At 40.8% G+C, this 15,509-nt stretch overlaps 2 protein-coding genes and 1 long non-coding RNA gene across 3 annotated transcripts; 1 reads left to right on the top strand and 2 right to left on the bottom strand.

Moving 5' to 3' along the window:
* Positions 1-195: 195 nt before the first annotated feature.
* LOC108882209 (H-2 class II histocompatibility antigen, E-S beta chain) lies at positions 196-5,465 on the bottom strand. The gene is made up of 6 exons (XM_018674572.2): positions 5,301-5,465; positions 4,547-4,819; positions 1,738-1,951; positions 1,194-1,261; positions 954-1,067; positions 196-719 (listed from the first exon to the last, which is right to left on the bottom strand). Exons 1-6 carry the CDS (start codon positions 5,353-5,355, stop codon positions 694-696), a joined length of 750 nt encoding a protein of 249 aa, XP_018530088.1. The 5' UTR covers positions 5,356-5,465; the 3' UTR covers positions 196-693.
* A 1,438-nt stretch (positions 5,466-6,903) lies between these two features.
* LOC108882210 (HLA class II histocompatibility antigen, DP alpha 1 chain) lies at positions 6,904-9,720 on the bottom strand. The gene is made up of 4 exons (XM_018674573.2): positions 9,553-9,720; positions 9,066-9,314; positions 7,806-8,090; positions 6,904-7,326 (listed from the first exon to the last, which is right to left on the bottom strand). Exons 1-4 carry the CDS (start codon positions 9,623-9,625, stop codon positions 7,205-7,207), a joined length of 729 nt encoding a protein of 242 aa, XP_018530089.1. The 5' UTR covers positions 9,626-9,720; the 3' UTR covers positions 6,904-7,204.
* LOC127142264 (uncharacterized) lies at positions 7,232-7,816 on the top strand. Its single transcript, XR_007812752.1, has 3 exons — positions 7,232-7,344; positions 7,403-7,489; positions 7,672-7,816. It is a non-coding gene; the product is annotated as an uncharacterized LOC127142264 (long non-coding RNA).
* Positions 9,721-15,509: the final 5,789 nt, after the last annotated feature.

Here is a 15,509-nt window from a genome sequence, read left to right on the forward strand (position 1 = left end):
TTTCAAAACGCTAAAAAAAATCTGACAGTGAAGAAAAAATATTCCAATCTGCTTTCAGTGTAAAACAGTTTGTATTTTATAAAACAGTTTTTCATGATTCTCCAGCAGCAGCTGCCTCGTTCTCTTATTTAATGTATTTATCTGTAAAATATGAAATATATTAATCTCTATTTACAACTGACTCTTCATCAAATCCACAGTTGAGTTTTCTGTTTATTGTTGTTAAAATATTCATCTTCAGCAGAAACAAATAAACAAATCAATCTCAGTGAAAAAGCCTGAACATTTAAACCCAGTGATTACATGATGTTAAAGCAGAGAAAATGATTCAGTTAGTTTCTGTAAAATATTCAACTAAAGAAACATGAGGTGAAGGTGAAGCAGAGCTCAGATCCAGAGTCCAGATTAAACCTGATCCAGGACTGTCACAGGAAACACCACAGTCCTGATGATGGTTTCTGACTGAACCTGAATGTCTCACACATTTGGTGTGTCCTGGATCAGGGTTAGACCAGCTGAGGATCAGAGTCCTGGATCAGGGTTAGACCAGCTGAGGATCAGGTGTTCAGCCGGTCCAGCAGGTGGCAGCACTGAGAGTCTGTTGAACAGGAAGCAGGAGAAGCAGCAGCTGATTTTTCTTCCACCTGACAAATTGGTCCAAGATCAGGTCCAGCTCCAGGATCAGATCCTGCCTCAGTTGGTGGGAACCAGGATCCGTCCTGGAGTAAAGAGAAGAGAACAGGGACAGAATTATTTTAGCTAGTTCAAATCTGAACTGGTCTAAGACTCCAGGGTTCAGTATCCAGTTTCAGTCACAGTAAAGATCATCAACAACAAATACAAACACCATCATTATAACTGGTTTAAACTGGTTTCAGACTGGATGTAAACTGGTTTCAGACTGGGTGTAAACTGGTTTCAGACTAGTTTCAGACTGGGGGTCCTGCTCTGACCTCGGGCCTTCCTCCTGTAGTAGATGAATCCAGCCAGAGATAAGATCAGACCCAGGATCAGTCCTGAGGCTCCGATGGCGATCTTGTTCCTCTCTGACTCAGGCATGGACGGATCTGAGGACAGACAGGTAGACAGACAGACAGGTGAGCAGACAGACAGGTGTAGAGACAGACAGACAGATGTAGAGACAGACAGGTGTAGAGACAGACAGACAGGTGTACAGACAGACAGGTATTTACCCCAGTCAGTAACCAGAGGTTCTTTCAGGCTGGCGTGCTCCACCACACAGGAGATCTTCTCTCCAGACCTTCAACACAAAACCACACACAACTGTTACACTGCTGATCTGACTGGACCCACCTGGACCAAACTGGACCTAACTGGACCCACCTGGACTCAACTGGACCCACCTGGACTCAACTGGACCTAACTGGACCCACCTGGACTCAACTGGACCCACCTGGACCTAACTGAACCCACCTGGATCCACCTGGACTCAACTGGACCCACCTGGACCCACCTGGACCTAACTGGACCCACCTGGACTCAACTGGATCCACCTGGACTCAACTGGACCCACCTGGATCCACCTGGACTCAACTGGGCCCACCTGACCTAACTGGGCCCACCTGGACTGACCTGGACCTAACTGAACCTGTACCTGGACCTGGATCCACCTGGACCTAACTGGACCTGGATCTAACCAGACCTGTACCAGGACCTGGACCTACCTGGACCAACCTGGACCTAACTGGACCTAACTGAACCAGGACCTGGACCTACCTGGGAGTGTACTCCAGGTGAGAGTGGACCTGGTAGTACCAGTCAGCATCTGCCAGCTCCTCAGTGGAAGTGACATCAGAGGTGACTTCCTGTCCGTCTCTGGTCCAGCTCACTCTGATCTGTTTGGGGTAGAAGTCGTAGACGCTGCAGACCAACATGGCAGGATGTTTACCAGCAGGGGGCGTCGTGGAGCTCATTACCACAGAGGGTTTGACTGGAACACAGAGACATTATTATTATTAGGGCCGAAGCACTTTGTGCAAAGGCCCTATTGTAATCGTAGGAATTATTCTTGTGATGCTAAAATTGCATTTTTGAGGGCCTAAACATGCACAGAAACTCATGAAACTTTGCACACACATCAGACCTGGTCTTATTGTGAAAATTTAGATGTTGATGATGATCGCCATAAACTAGGAAGTGGATGTAACCCCCACTTGCACTGTCCAATCTGTCCCAAACTTAACATGTTTGCTAAGTGTTGTGGCCTTGTTAATATTCAGGTATAGTCATAGCGCCACCTGATGGGGGCAGTAAGGGACTTCTGACTCATTCATGACCTGCGGGGACCCCAAGGCCTCAGGTCCCCCAACAGGCGGGGGGTGCGAGGGCCCATTCAACGCTGCTTAATTTTTATTGTTATTATTATTAAGACAGGGGTCGTCTCATAGATTAACAATAGATAAAACCCTGATAGACCCTCCACCTGTATGGAAGTTCATGATGCTTAAATCTGCTCATTTTACTTAAGGGTAAATGTTATTTTCCCTTTGTATGCAATGACAAAAAATAATTTAGTTTTATTAGTATCATCAGGAATTATTATTTGTCAGTGAAGTTTCTAATTTCAGTTTTCAGTTTGGGGGTACATACGAACATAATATGAATCAAATGACATATATGAAGTTTTCATTCAGTAGAAAACATCACAGAACTTTTATATAGAACTGTAGAGTTTACAGTACATTAAAGTCTGTGTAAAACAAATTCAGAGATTTGTCCCTAAACACATAATTCCTGTCAGAAAATAGTACCTGAAAACATGTGTAAACTCTGTATCACTGCATTGTGGCATTAGACTGTTTCACAGTTTGAAACAGTGTTTCGATGACACAACAAAGTCACCACTCAGCATAACCCCACCCCTAACACTGTGACTATTATAATTGGCAGCGTTGCATTAACTTTAGCGCTACTCCTGTTCAACTGTAAACAGATTAGCTACCTGGCTGGATGCCAGAGTTTACAGCTCTGTCAACACCTTATTAAAAATTTTAAAAGGCATCTAGAGGAGGTGGATTAAGTGACTGTTTCACTCCAGTTAGTTTTACAAACTTTCATTGGAGACAAAGGGAATCCATCATTTTTCAATGAGCGAACCGACTGTCTCCCTCCCCGGCCTTCACCCTCCTGTCCCACTGACATTACTGTCTGTCTCTCTCTCTCTCTCTCTCTCTGTGTCCTCTTGGAGATGAGGGATAACCATAGACTGTATGGGGATAACACTGGTTAGAGTGAGGCAGTAACACACAACGGGATGCTAACAAAGGATGCTAACCATCATAGTGCTGCACTGAGTGTGTGTGGTTTCAGTGCTTGCATTGTTCACCAAATTGGCATGCAGTAGACTTAAATATCATTTGGCATTAATTAACATCAATATCAACAATACATCCATCCATCATCTGTTCAGGGCTGTGGGAGGTCAGTCACTGGGTGAGAGGCAGGGTTCAGTCCATCACAGGGTCAACACACACACCCACACCTACAGGTGGTTCAGAGTCAGTTAACCTGCATGTGTTTGGACTGTGGGAGGAAGCTGGAGAGAACCCACACAGGAACAGGGAGAACATGTGAACGCCAAATAGAAAAACCCCAGGTGAAATATTGTAGTAAATATTTGAAATGATTTAGAAACTGTAGTGATAGAAAATCTAAACTACAAGTAACAAATAACACTGTTAGATTATTCTCAGTGCAATGCAGTGGGTCATATTCCTGGTATACCAGAGCCTGGGTGGAGGTAAAACGGTCACTTTGGCAGCTGCAGCTTGTTTTTCAGTCACAGAGCTTCTCATGAGCTGCTCATTCATCAAACTTCTCCATCAACCCTGCTGCTCCTCTGGTCTTTACTTAAACACATGAAGTCGATCAGATGAGAAATCCATTTATAATCCTGGGGTTTTATTATGCCCAGGACTGAGTTGTAATAAACTGAACAGAACTGAAGAAACCTCTGTCATTCTCATTTTCACTGTTCACTTTGTGTTGTTATCATTTTACATTAATACCTCTGTGTGTATTGCTTCATTAAGTTCTGCTTATTCATATTTTATATCCCAGTTTTCTATTTATCATTTTATTCTTATCTTTTTGTTTGTGCTGTCAATTTAAGAACTAAATGTGTTTAGCATTGTTTCTTCAAACTATGAAAATAAAGATATATTCTATTCTACATTTAAAAAAGGAAGTGCAGTGTCAGTGTTTGACCAGCAGGTGGTGACACAGACCTCAGTCTGAGGCGTCAACATCAGTTTCCTTCTCAAATAAAACCACAATAACTGTCATTTTTCTATTTGATCTAATATTGATTATTTGATCAAACTTGATTAACAATCACATTAAACTGATTCTTATTCAGTTTGTTTCAATAACAAGGATGTCTGATCTCCACTGATTCTATCAGAGTAAAACTCACTTCAGTTTAAACTAAAACTAAAGAACTAACATGATTATAAACAGAGAGAGGTCAGTTCATTCAGAGAGGAAGAGTCTTTACCATCAGTCTGATCATCACACAAACTCTCACCTGACTTAGACAGAACAACCTGGTAGTCAATTCCAACGTTGTTAAGGCAGTATGTCTCCTTCTGAGCTCTCATCTGAGCCAGGTATGAAGGGTCACTGTTCCAGTCCTCAGCATACTTCAGACCAGGCTCAGTGTATCCAACAAACTTCCCCACACTGCTGCTGAACCTGACGTCCTCTATTTTGTTGTAATAAGTAGAGTAGATGTACTCGATGCCGCTCAGATCAGTGGAGTTAAACACACAACGGTCCACTGAATATTCCCTAAATCCATCTGAGGAACAGAAACAGAGAGTGATCAGAGTATAGATCAGTGATCAGAGTATTGATCAGAGTATAGATCAGTGATCAGAGTATTGGTCAGAGTATTGATCAGAGTATTGATCAGTGATCAGAGTATAGATCAGAGTATTGATGAGTGATCAGAGTATAGATCAGTGATCAGAGTATTGGTCAGAGTACAGATCAGAGTATTGATCAGAGAATAGATCAGAGTATTGATCAGAGAATAGATCAGAGTATTGATGAGTGATCAGAGTATTGATCAGAGTATAGATCAGTGATCAGAGTATTGGTCAGAGTATAGATCAGTGGTCAGAGTATTGATCAGAGTATTGATCAGTGATCAGAGTATAGGTCAGTGATCAGAGTATAGATCAGAGTATTGATCAGAATATTGATCAGTGATCAGAGTATTGATCAGAGTATTGATCAGTGATCAGAGTATAGATCAGTGATCAGAGTATTGATCCTACCTGCTGAGCAGACAGCGATGAAGAGGAGGGAGAAGCTGAGAAAGGATGAAGCCATGTTCCTCTGTTCACTTCACCAACACTGACACAGTCTGACTGAGAGCTGCTCTAAAAACCAGAGGACATGATCACATGACCTGCAGCGTCACCTGTTACCAGGCAGACAGCTGAGGCTCAGACTGCTGCTGGGACACTGAGGGAATACAGTGTCCTGGGTCTGAGGAAGTTAATGTAGAGTATACAATGATACAGAGTCTGATCTGATACTTTTGTCTACAGTCAACAACAACACTGAGGACAGTCTGATCAGTATCACTGAGATGTTCTGTAATTACACATCCTGTTCATTTAATACAGATTGGGTTTGTTTTTTGTTTTTGTTTTTGTTTTTGAAATGTCTAATTCATCTATAATGAAAACTTCACATTAAAGAACCAACTGTAGTTAAAGTCAGTTCATATTTTGAATGTGTGCCTGTATTCTTGATGACAGATTTTCCTGTTCATTGATTATTCCAGTCTAAACTACCATTTCTGTCTTTCCTCACAGATGAACCTGTCTCTCCACCTCCACCTTTAAAATACACCAGAGGTTTTTCTGTTGGATCACAGGCAGATGACAAACTGAGGCAGGTTGTATTTTTACCTCTCTGTTCTGTAAAAACTCCTGCGTGATTGTCGCTGTGTGTCTGGATCATTGTCATTCAAACCTGTAATAATAGTTCCATCTATGAATGTCACCTCTCCTACACCTCCTGCTCTCATGCAGCCTCATGTCAGCTCACTCTCTCCTCCATGTTTAATAGTCAGCAGCCACTGTCTCCTGACCAGGTCCATGCCAGACCTGCTGGACTCCATCTGAACAATGCATGTACTGCCAGCATTTATCTGTCTCCTGTTCATGGTCTTTGGCAAATTTAATCAGCTGTTTGGTGAGTGATTGTTTTCTACATGGACTCTGTTTGTAGAGGCCAACACAGGCCTGTGTACTGTCTCTCAGTCAGCTTTATTTTAAAGCTAGAGTGAACATACAGGAATGACATGAAACTACACATCCTGAAGAATCCATAAGTAGAAATCATGCCAGGCTAGAGTGACAGCAAAGAGACCAACCAGTGCTCAGATTTAAGCTGAATCTTGGCAAAGGGAAAAACTGACAAAGCCATTTATGAATGGGTCTTTTGACCTCTCACCTCAGCATGAGAATGAAAATGGGTTCTATGGATGTCTCCCCTTTGCAGACACACTTCATGATAATAACACACATCCTGTTTTTTTAGAGGCAGTGAAATTATGTTATTTTGACACAGAGATCTCAGTATTGTTGTTGAACAGACTTTAACGTGCTGCCTTTGCTTGTTTATACTGAACCACACAGAGCTGGTGTAAAGTGGCCCTGATGTGCGACTTTATCCAGCATAGCAGTATTGAGTGTGAGGAAAGTGTCAGGTTCTTGGTCACCTGTGTTACCACATTAAAATGTGACTCGATGAGATTAAATCCTTTTCATTTCAAGTTACAGAAAAACTTCACACTGTTGATTTCACAGAGTTTTGCCCCAACAAGCTGATCAATAATACAGATATAAATTAACATTACACACAACATCAAGTACTTTACTTTATTACCTTAATTACTTACACATTTATTCATTTGTCTATATTTATGACAACTGCACGACTATTTGATAGAAAACAGTCAAACCAAACTTATTCATATATTTATTATGTGCTGGTTCATTATGATCATTAGTTACAGAGACGAGCAGAGAAACTCAGAGTTCAAGAATCATTCATCTACATGAAGCAGAAAGAAACAGGCTGAAGCTCCAGGTGAGAAACAAACATCAGGAGCAAACATATGAAACATCTGTACAAAAACAATGATGACATCATCAGCTCCAGCCAATCAGCTGCACTCATTTCCTTTGATGAGGAAGAAGGTTCCTGCAGCGACACCGAGCAGACCGACAGTCAGACCCACTCCACAGAAGACTGCAGGTCCAATACTGGGCTGCTGCACCTCCACATCTGGAGAGAGAGACAGAGGTTAACTCCACATCTGGAGACAGAGAGGTTAACTCCACATCTGGAGAGAGACACAGAGGTTAACTCCACATCTGGAGAGAGACACAGAGGTTAACTCCACATCTGGAGACACAAAGGTTAACTCCACATCTGGAGACAGAGACAGGTTAACTCCACATCTGGAGAGAGAGACACAGAGGCTAACTCCACATCTGGAGACAGAGACAGGTTAACTCCACATCTGGAGAGAGAGACACAGAGGCTAACTCCACATCTGGAGACAGAGACAGGTTAACTTCACATCTGGAGAGAGAGACACAGAGGTTAACTCCACATCTGGAGACACAGAGGTTAACTCCACATCTGGAGACAGACACAGAGGTTAACTCCACATCTGGAGACACAAAGGTTAACTCCACATCTGGAGACAGAGACACAGAGGTTAACTCCACATCTGGAGACAGACAGATGTTGTGTCTCACCCCAGATTCTGGTCAGTGGTTGGTTCAGAGCTGGGTGTCTCACTGTGCAGGTGTAGACATCTCCCAGCTGTGGGATGAAATCCAGTCTGGAGATCTGGGTGAAGGAACCATCTTTGAGTGGAAAGGGGACGTTGATGCTGGTTCCTTCAGTCACCTTCTGCTCGTTCTTGGTCCAGGAGACGTTGACAGGAGCAGGATAGAAACCAGACACATGACAGATCAGAGTGTTCTTCACTCCCAGCTCCACTTTGTCTCTGGTGTAGATCATTGGACTGGAAGGAGGATCTGAACAGAAACATAAGTCTGATCATTACTGCTGAATTGAGTGAAAAAGCATGTTTCTTGGTAACCATTTCACTGTCATTGTTTCTGTATAATTCACTGGATACTGGTTTGTTTTTTTCTGACATGGAAAAGCATCTGTCAAATACAGATTGTGTCACAGTTCAATCAGACATTCATTCTCCTCTACTGATAGTGACCTGGGAAGAAAAAGGGATGATGTATTTCTGTGTGACAGACACACTTCCTTTATGTGATAATTTGAGCCTTCATGCCACGTAGCAGAGAGAAAAGTGTAGAGTGACAATGAGGCTGATAAAGAACCAATCTAAACTATAAAGATGATGCTGATAAGGTGGTGATTACACTGTGTAAGCAATATTTACTCCATAATAAGTGAAAACAAAAAAGTTGACTATTGTCACTTTAACAAACCCATTAATACTTAAAATGTATTTATATGTTTATAAATGCATTGTAGTGTGTTATGTCTTAAATAATAGATGTACAATTCAGAACATAAATAATAGCAGTTTCTAAAAATAAAACCTGATACATCACTTCCAGCATGTAAGTGAATGAGCTACCACTACTGCTAACCAGCTAATCCGTTAACCTGTTAACTTTGTTTGTTGATGTTTCCTGACTTCTGTGTCATAAACTGGCTGCAGGTCAGACTTTGAAAATCTTGTAGGCTCATTTTAGAGGTTATTATTATTGTCACAGTATCGCTGATAGTGGCTGTCTAGGAATGCAGATTTCAGGTTGTTTTTTCTACTACAGTTTGATTTCACCAGCCGCATGCTGATGAACACTAAATTGAATGAATGCTAAATCATGTTTGGACAGATAAGTGTGATTTACAAGTTTTTTTATAATTTCCTTTTTATTCATTCATTTTTTTTCTAATAATTGTTTTCAGTTTCAATAGTTGAAAAAATGAAATTTAAGTAGAATCAGACTTGTTATTTCTCTTACCGAACTGCAGTGGAGTGTTCTTATACATCTGTTGATCTACTTTCAAGTTCTGTCTGCAGATCTGTTGATCAGCCTCAGCTTGTTCATAAGTTCCTTCCTGGTAGCTGATATGATCAATAAAACTGGGCAGAGGCTCGACTCCTCTCTTGTTGATGAAGTCTGCGTACCACTTCTCTTCACCATCCAGAGAGTACATCTCCTCTCCATCAGTGTCTGAACAGCCGCCGATAGCAAGGTCCTCATGGAAAACTGAGGAGAGAAGAACTAGTTAACCTGTTGACTCTGTAGTTAGTTAGTTAACCTGTTGACTCTGTAGTTAGTTAACCTGTTGACTCTGTAGTTAGTTAGTTAACCTGTTGACTCTGTGGTTAGTTAGTTAACCTGTTGACTCTGTAGTTAGTTAGTTAGTTATTTAACCTGTTGACCGTCAGTAAACTCGTCGTCCATCAGTGAAGTAAATCAGAGGTAAAGTGAGACAGAGACTCACCGTCAGCAGAGACACAGAGGACACAGGAGAGGACGAGGACCAGCTCTGACACCTTCATCATCATCATCATCATCAGATCACTGAAACTGTCTGAGTCTCTGAGAATCTGAGGAGACCGACACAAACTGACACAAACTGACTCAGAGTCCAGCAGCAGCTCAGCTCTTACTCACACAGCAGCCAATCACAGAGCAGAGATCAGGTGATGTCATCAGTGTCCAGGTAGACTCAGCAGCTGCTCACAGCTGAAGAGAAACATTATCACACAGAGATGGACTCCATCATTAGTTAATATTTATACAGTCTGATACAACACAAACACACTGTGAACAGAAACCTGCTCAGTGTTTTTCAACCTGTGTGTCCATCAGTTAAACACAACCTGTCTCCTCACTGGAAGTAACTAAAAAAAAGACACAAAAATCAGACAATTACACAAAAGTGATCAACAATTAATAAACAGTAAAGACGCCACAGCAGATGTGAAAACTATATAAACTCATTTTTGTGTTCACACACACTCCACCTCTAATGTGACTGTTCCACATCCAGATTCAGTCTTTAAGTTTTTAATTTACAGTCGTTTCAGTATCTTCATTTCTGTGGAGCTTTATTCTTGTTCTTGTTGCAGAATCTCATTTAAACATCTGTAGATGAGTCTAAGTCTGTTACTCATTTTAACTCATATCACATCATAACTTTGTTCCTGATCAGGATCAGTTCGTTTGTTTGATACTTTACATTAATAAAGAATTATTCTGTGATTAGTCGTGTGGAAGTGTATTGTGGAGAGTTGTGTTTCACTGTGTAGTAAATGTTTGTTCATGACTGAAGCTGTGACTGATCTGTGGTGAGTTCAGGGTAAAGTTAGACTGTAGTAAACTGTTTACACAGTACTGTATTTACTCATCATCCAGTCAAACTTATATTATTATTATTATACAGACAAAAGTCAAAGGTAACAAATCAATGACCAATCAAATGATACTAATGTCTATTCTACAAAAATATTCTGTTGTTTAATGACAATTTTATAAAGTTACTATTTGTTAAAATAAAATCAAACTTGTATAAATATTATAATTTAATAATATATTAATTACCTCATGTATAATTTGTCAACTAATCAATAAATATAATAACAAAACAGTTAGGTTCAGGTTCAGAGACAATAAACAACCTGTTTATCAACCTGTTCATGAAAACACTCAGAGCTGTGACCTTTGACCTGTGACTGCTCAGCTTCTCTCAGCAGGTTTATAAATGTTTGAAACTGGTGTTTCCTGTCTCAGGTCATGTGATCAGACTGGAACCACACGCTGCCTTCAGGTGTCTCTGTAAAACCAGGAACACTCAGTTCTGAGGAACAGATCAGAGACTCTGACTCCACATCAGAGAAACACAGTGCAGAGTTTTCCTGCAGCACCTGAACGCAGCGTCTCTGGAAAGTCCTAACGCTTTACTTTCGCTTCAACATCAGCAGCCAATCAGAGACAGAGCTGCTGATGAGTCATCAATCGTCAGGTAGATGAGTTGTTGAAGAGCAGCTCAGAGGTGAAGAAGTTTACCTGTGTGTCAGAGAGGTCAGCTGATTCAATTCAATTAACTTTATTACTCATGATGACAGAAGAGGATCAGGAGTCAGACACAGACTCAGGTCTGACTCTGACTCTGACCTGGTTTATTTCTGACTTGGTTTTATTTTCTGTTTTAATTTTTTTCTTCATTCTTTTTTATATCAGTTTTTAGTTGCAGCCTGATCAGCTTCAGAGAATAAAACTCGTCCATGTCTCTGACTGAAACCCTGCAGATAAACTGCTCTGAGCTCTGAGATCAGTCAAAGCGCCTCCTGGAGGAAACCACAGGGAGGTCAGTGTGTGATGGAGGAGCAGAGGAAACATGTTGCTGCTCCTGATGAACGTCTCTGTCACATGACGACAGTGAAGGTTTCACACAGGAAACAGCTGATCCAATAAAAACATCAGATCAGTCTGATTTATAGACTGAATCAATTTATGATCAATGATCTGATTCAGACTGTGATTGATATGAAACAGCAGTGATATGACTTCATATTAAAACATAAAATATAGAAATCTGACTCAGAACAAACAGAGAAGTTCAACAGCAGAAATCTGCTGATCAGAGTCTGAGGAAAGTCCAGACTCTTTACTTTCACTTCAACTTCAGCAGCCAATCAGAGACAGAGCTGCTGATGACTCATCAGTTACCAGGAGAAGGTCAACAGAGACTTTATTAAACTATGAACTGATTATCTCTGTCAGCAGGTTGGTTTCATGTCTGTACCTCAGACCAGAACCAGAACCTGGACCTGGACCAGGACCAGAACCAGACTCTGTCTGCCTTCATCTCTGTCTGTTGTTCAGTCTCTCAGGGATCTGTCCTTCTGTATGTCCATGTGTCTGTGTCTGCTCTTTGTTTGTTCTCTCTGTTTTATCTTTGCTGATAAACTGAGTCTCTGTCGTTTGCTCTCAGGTGGAACCTTTGTTCACTCCTTGTTTCTGGGGGAATGATCTGTTGGTTTCTCTCTCTGCAGTCAGAGGCTGAAACTTTTCTTTAACCTCGTCTCCTCGACCCTGAACCGATGAGGACACAGAGAATCTGATTCAAACCAACTTTATTTATAACAGCTGAAGACAGAGACGGTTCCTATTCAACACTTTAACCTTCAGGTGCAGACAGGAATTAACTAAACAACAACAACAACAAATAAATAACAACATGAGAGGAAAACACAGGTAGAGAAAACTGATCCTTTAAAATAATAAGAAAGTTCAGAGTTTCCTGCTGTGACCTTTGACCTTTATAAACCAGTCAGGAAAGAGCTCTGTTCTTCAGGCTGCTGCTGCAAAGAATCATGGGACGTCATGTTTAGTGTTATAGAAAGTCAGATTCATCAGCTGAGTTTACCTGTAAAACCAGGTGAGACCAGTGACAGTCTGTGTCTGATGGTGCATTCAGGGTTAACTCTGTAACTTCCTGTTTCATCTGAAATCAGATCCTAAAGAACAGAAACCTGGGCCTGGTTTTTCAAAAGTAATCCGCTTGGATTTTGGATAACAGATTGGATCAAATGTTGAAAATGGGTTTTTCAAAAGAAAAAACAGATTACGTAATCGGATTAGATCACGTAATCCAATCTTGGTTTTGATCCGGATCAAACCTTTAGTTTGGGTTTTTTAGAACTTTTTAGTAGGATTGGGATCACTTTGATCCAAAGACTCTGGATTATACTGATCCCATCAGAAGGGTGGATTCAGCGTGGATTTCAGGCCCAAAATATAATGAAACTTTAAAACTGTATCAAATAATACTGTATTTGGATCACGCAGTATAGCCTACAAGATATCCTATTTATTCATAAGGTTTTAATTTGATTTGTTCATCCATCAGGCTACAGTGATTAGATAGGCTATAACGTATTCAGCCTTTCAGTATAGGCCTACAGCAAAGTAGAAAGAGTCTGGCCTCATAAAATAATCCTCCAAACAGCTGTCAATAAATAATATATTTCATTCTGTCATTAATTAATGTGTATTCATCACAATCAAAGATATTTTTGTTTTGTTTTTAGATTATTTTTTAGTGATGCATGCAATGATAAAACAGAATAACAAAGCAATGGCATCACTGGTTTTTGAAATCCAAAACAAATCCAAATCAGAAACAGTGTCTAACTATTGTGTCCCTTGTTGCACGTCCTGTTTGCTCATTCTGGCAGAATGCAGGAGGTTGGTCAGGGTCTCCAAAGGGCTCAGGTGCATCACTGTCAGCACAGAGAGGGATGTTGTGCTTGGTAGCGATGTTGTGCAGGACAATACAGGCAAGGGTTAGGTTGCAGGCTTTCTGTGGTTCCTACGCTGTGACTTCCTGTCCTATTTGAGCGCTGGTTATCCAGATTTGGTGGTCCTGAAAAGTTTCTATCTGGATTAGATTGATCCAATCCGATGTTGCTTTGAAAAACCGACTCAAAAGTCAGATGGATTACGTGATCATGGATAGCAGAAAAAAGGATTACCAAATCCAGATCAATTTTATCCAGATTAAACCTTTTGAAAAACCAGGCCCTGCTGATCAGAGTCTGAGGAAAGTCCAGACAGCAGCATCCAATCAGAGACAGAGCTGCTGATGACTCATCAGTCACCAGGTGAAGCAGCATCACAGTGACAGTGTGGATCAGCAGGTTCACCTGTACAGAGTGAAACACCTGAGGAGTCAGGACGACTCCCAGTCTGAGGTTCTGAGTCACGTCCAGGTGTTTCTGAGTCCTCGGGTAAACAACAAACAAACAAACAAACAAACAAACAAACAAACAAACAAACAGACAGACAAACAAACAAAGACAAACAAACAGCTGGGACCTCCTCACAGACAGGTGTACTGACTGTTACATCTGAACAGGTGTGTTTTCATCTCACCTGTTCAGAGTCTCAGATTCAGAGATTATCTGCAGTAAAAACCTGAGTCCTGCAGACCAGGTCCTGGTCCTGGATCAGCAGAGACTGATCAGACACACAGCAGCTCCACCTGCTGGTCTCACCTGTTCATTACAGTCACATCAGTTACTTGCTGATCTGAGGTCAGTGAACAAACAGACCTTTCAAAATAAAAGTCTCAGAGACACTGAGGATCAGAGGATTAAACAGATCTGATCCAGGGTCAGTTTATCTTCCTGTTAACGGTTTGTACTGACACCCTGTCAATAACAGTAAGTATTGATTATTGATTATGATCATTAATGTTTCCTGTCTGTGTATCTCTCTGTGATCTGATGTGTTCACTTCCTGTTGTTCGCTTTATAAACTGTGCGTGAATATTATTTTTTATTTCACTGATCTGAGACATTTCATCTCCTGGGCCCGGTTTTTCAAAAGGTTTAATCTGGATAAAATTGATCTGGATTTGGTAATCCTTTTTTCTGCTATCCATGATCACGTAATCCATCTGACTTTTGAGCCGGTTTTTCAAAGCAACATCGGATTGGATCAATCTAATCCAGATAGAAACTTTTCAGGACCACCAAATCTGGATAACCAGCGCTCAAATAGGACAGGAAGTCACAGCGTAGGAACCACAGAAAGCCTGCAACCTAACCCTTGCCTGTATTGTCCTGCACAACATCGCTACCAAGCACAACATCCCTCTCTGTGCTGACAGTGATGCACCTGAGCCCTTTGGAGACCCTGACCAACCTCCTGCATTCTGCCAGAATGAGCAAACAGGACGTGCAACAAGGGACACAATAGTTAGACACTGTTTCTGATTTGGATTTGTTTTGGATTTCAAAAACCAGTGATGCCATTGCTTTGTTATTCTGTTTTATCATTGCATGCATCACTAAAAAATAATCTAAAAACAAAACAAAAATATCTTTGATTGTGATGAATACACATTAATTAATGACAGAATGAAATATATTATTTATTGACAGCTGTTTGGAGGATTATTTTATGAGGCCAAACTCTTTCTACTTTGCTGTAGGCCTATACTGAAAGGCTGAATACGTTATAGCTAATCACTGTAGCCTGATGGATGAACAAATCAAATTAAAACCTTATGAATAAATAGGATATCTTGTAGGTTATACTGCGTGATCCAAATACAGTATTATTTGATACAGTTTTAAAGTTTCATTATATTTTGGGCCTGAAATCCACACTGAATCCACCCTTCTGATGGGATCAGTATAATCCAGAGTCTTTGGATCAAAGTGATCCCAATCCTACTAAAAAGTTCTAAAAACCCAAACTAAAGGTTTGATCCGGATCAAAACCAAGATTGGATTACGTGATCTAATCCGATTACGTAATCTGTTTTTTCTTTTGAAACACCCATTTTCAACATTTGATCCAATCCGTTATCCAAAATCCAAGCGGATTACTTTTGAAAAACCAGGCCCTGAAGATCAGTGAAGTTTAATCTGATCACAGGTCAGT

This window comes from Lates calcarifer, unplaced genomic scaffold (assembly GCF_001640805.2).
Source record: "Lates calcarifer isolate ASB-BC8 unplaced genomic scaffold, TLL_Latcal_v3 scaffold_55_116, whole genome shotgun sequence".
Taxonomy (NCBI): domain Eukaryota; kingdom Metazoa; phylum Chordata; class Actinopteri; family Centropomidae; genus Lates; species Lates calcarifer.

Bases quoted from the DNA above. Each gene is read 5' to 3' on its own strand.
- LOC108882209 (XM_018674572.2), bottom strand. From the start codon at position 5,355: ATGGCTTCATCCTTTCTCAGCTTCTCCCTCCTCTTCATCGCTGTCTGC. The intron at 4,820-5,300 runs GTAGGATCAATA...TCTGTTCCTCAG, and splicing joins CATCGCTGTCTGCTCAGCAG to ATGGATTTAGGGAATATTCA. The intron at 1,262-1,737 runs GTAGGTCCAGGT...TTTGTGTTGAAG, and splicing joins CACCTGGAGTACACTCCCAG to GTCTGGAGAGAAGATCTCCT.
- LOC108882210 (XM_018674573.2), bottom strand. From the start codon at position 9,625: ATGATGATGATGATGATGAAGGTGTCAGAGCTGGTCCTCGTCCTCTCC. The intron at 9,315-9,552 runs GTGAGTCTCTGT...TTCTCTCCTCAG, and splicing joins CCTCTGTGTCTCTGCTGACG to TTTTCCATGAGGACCTTGCT. The intron at 8,091-9,065 runs GTAAGAGAAATA...GTTTCTGTTCAG, and splicing joins GAACACTCCACTGCAGTTCG to ATCCTCCTTCCAGTCCAATG.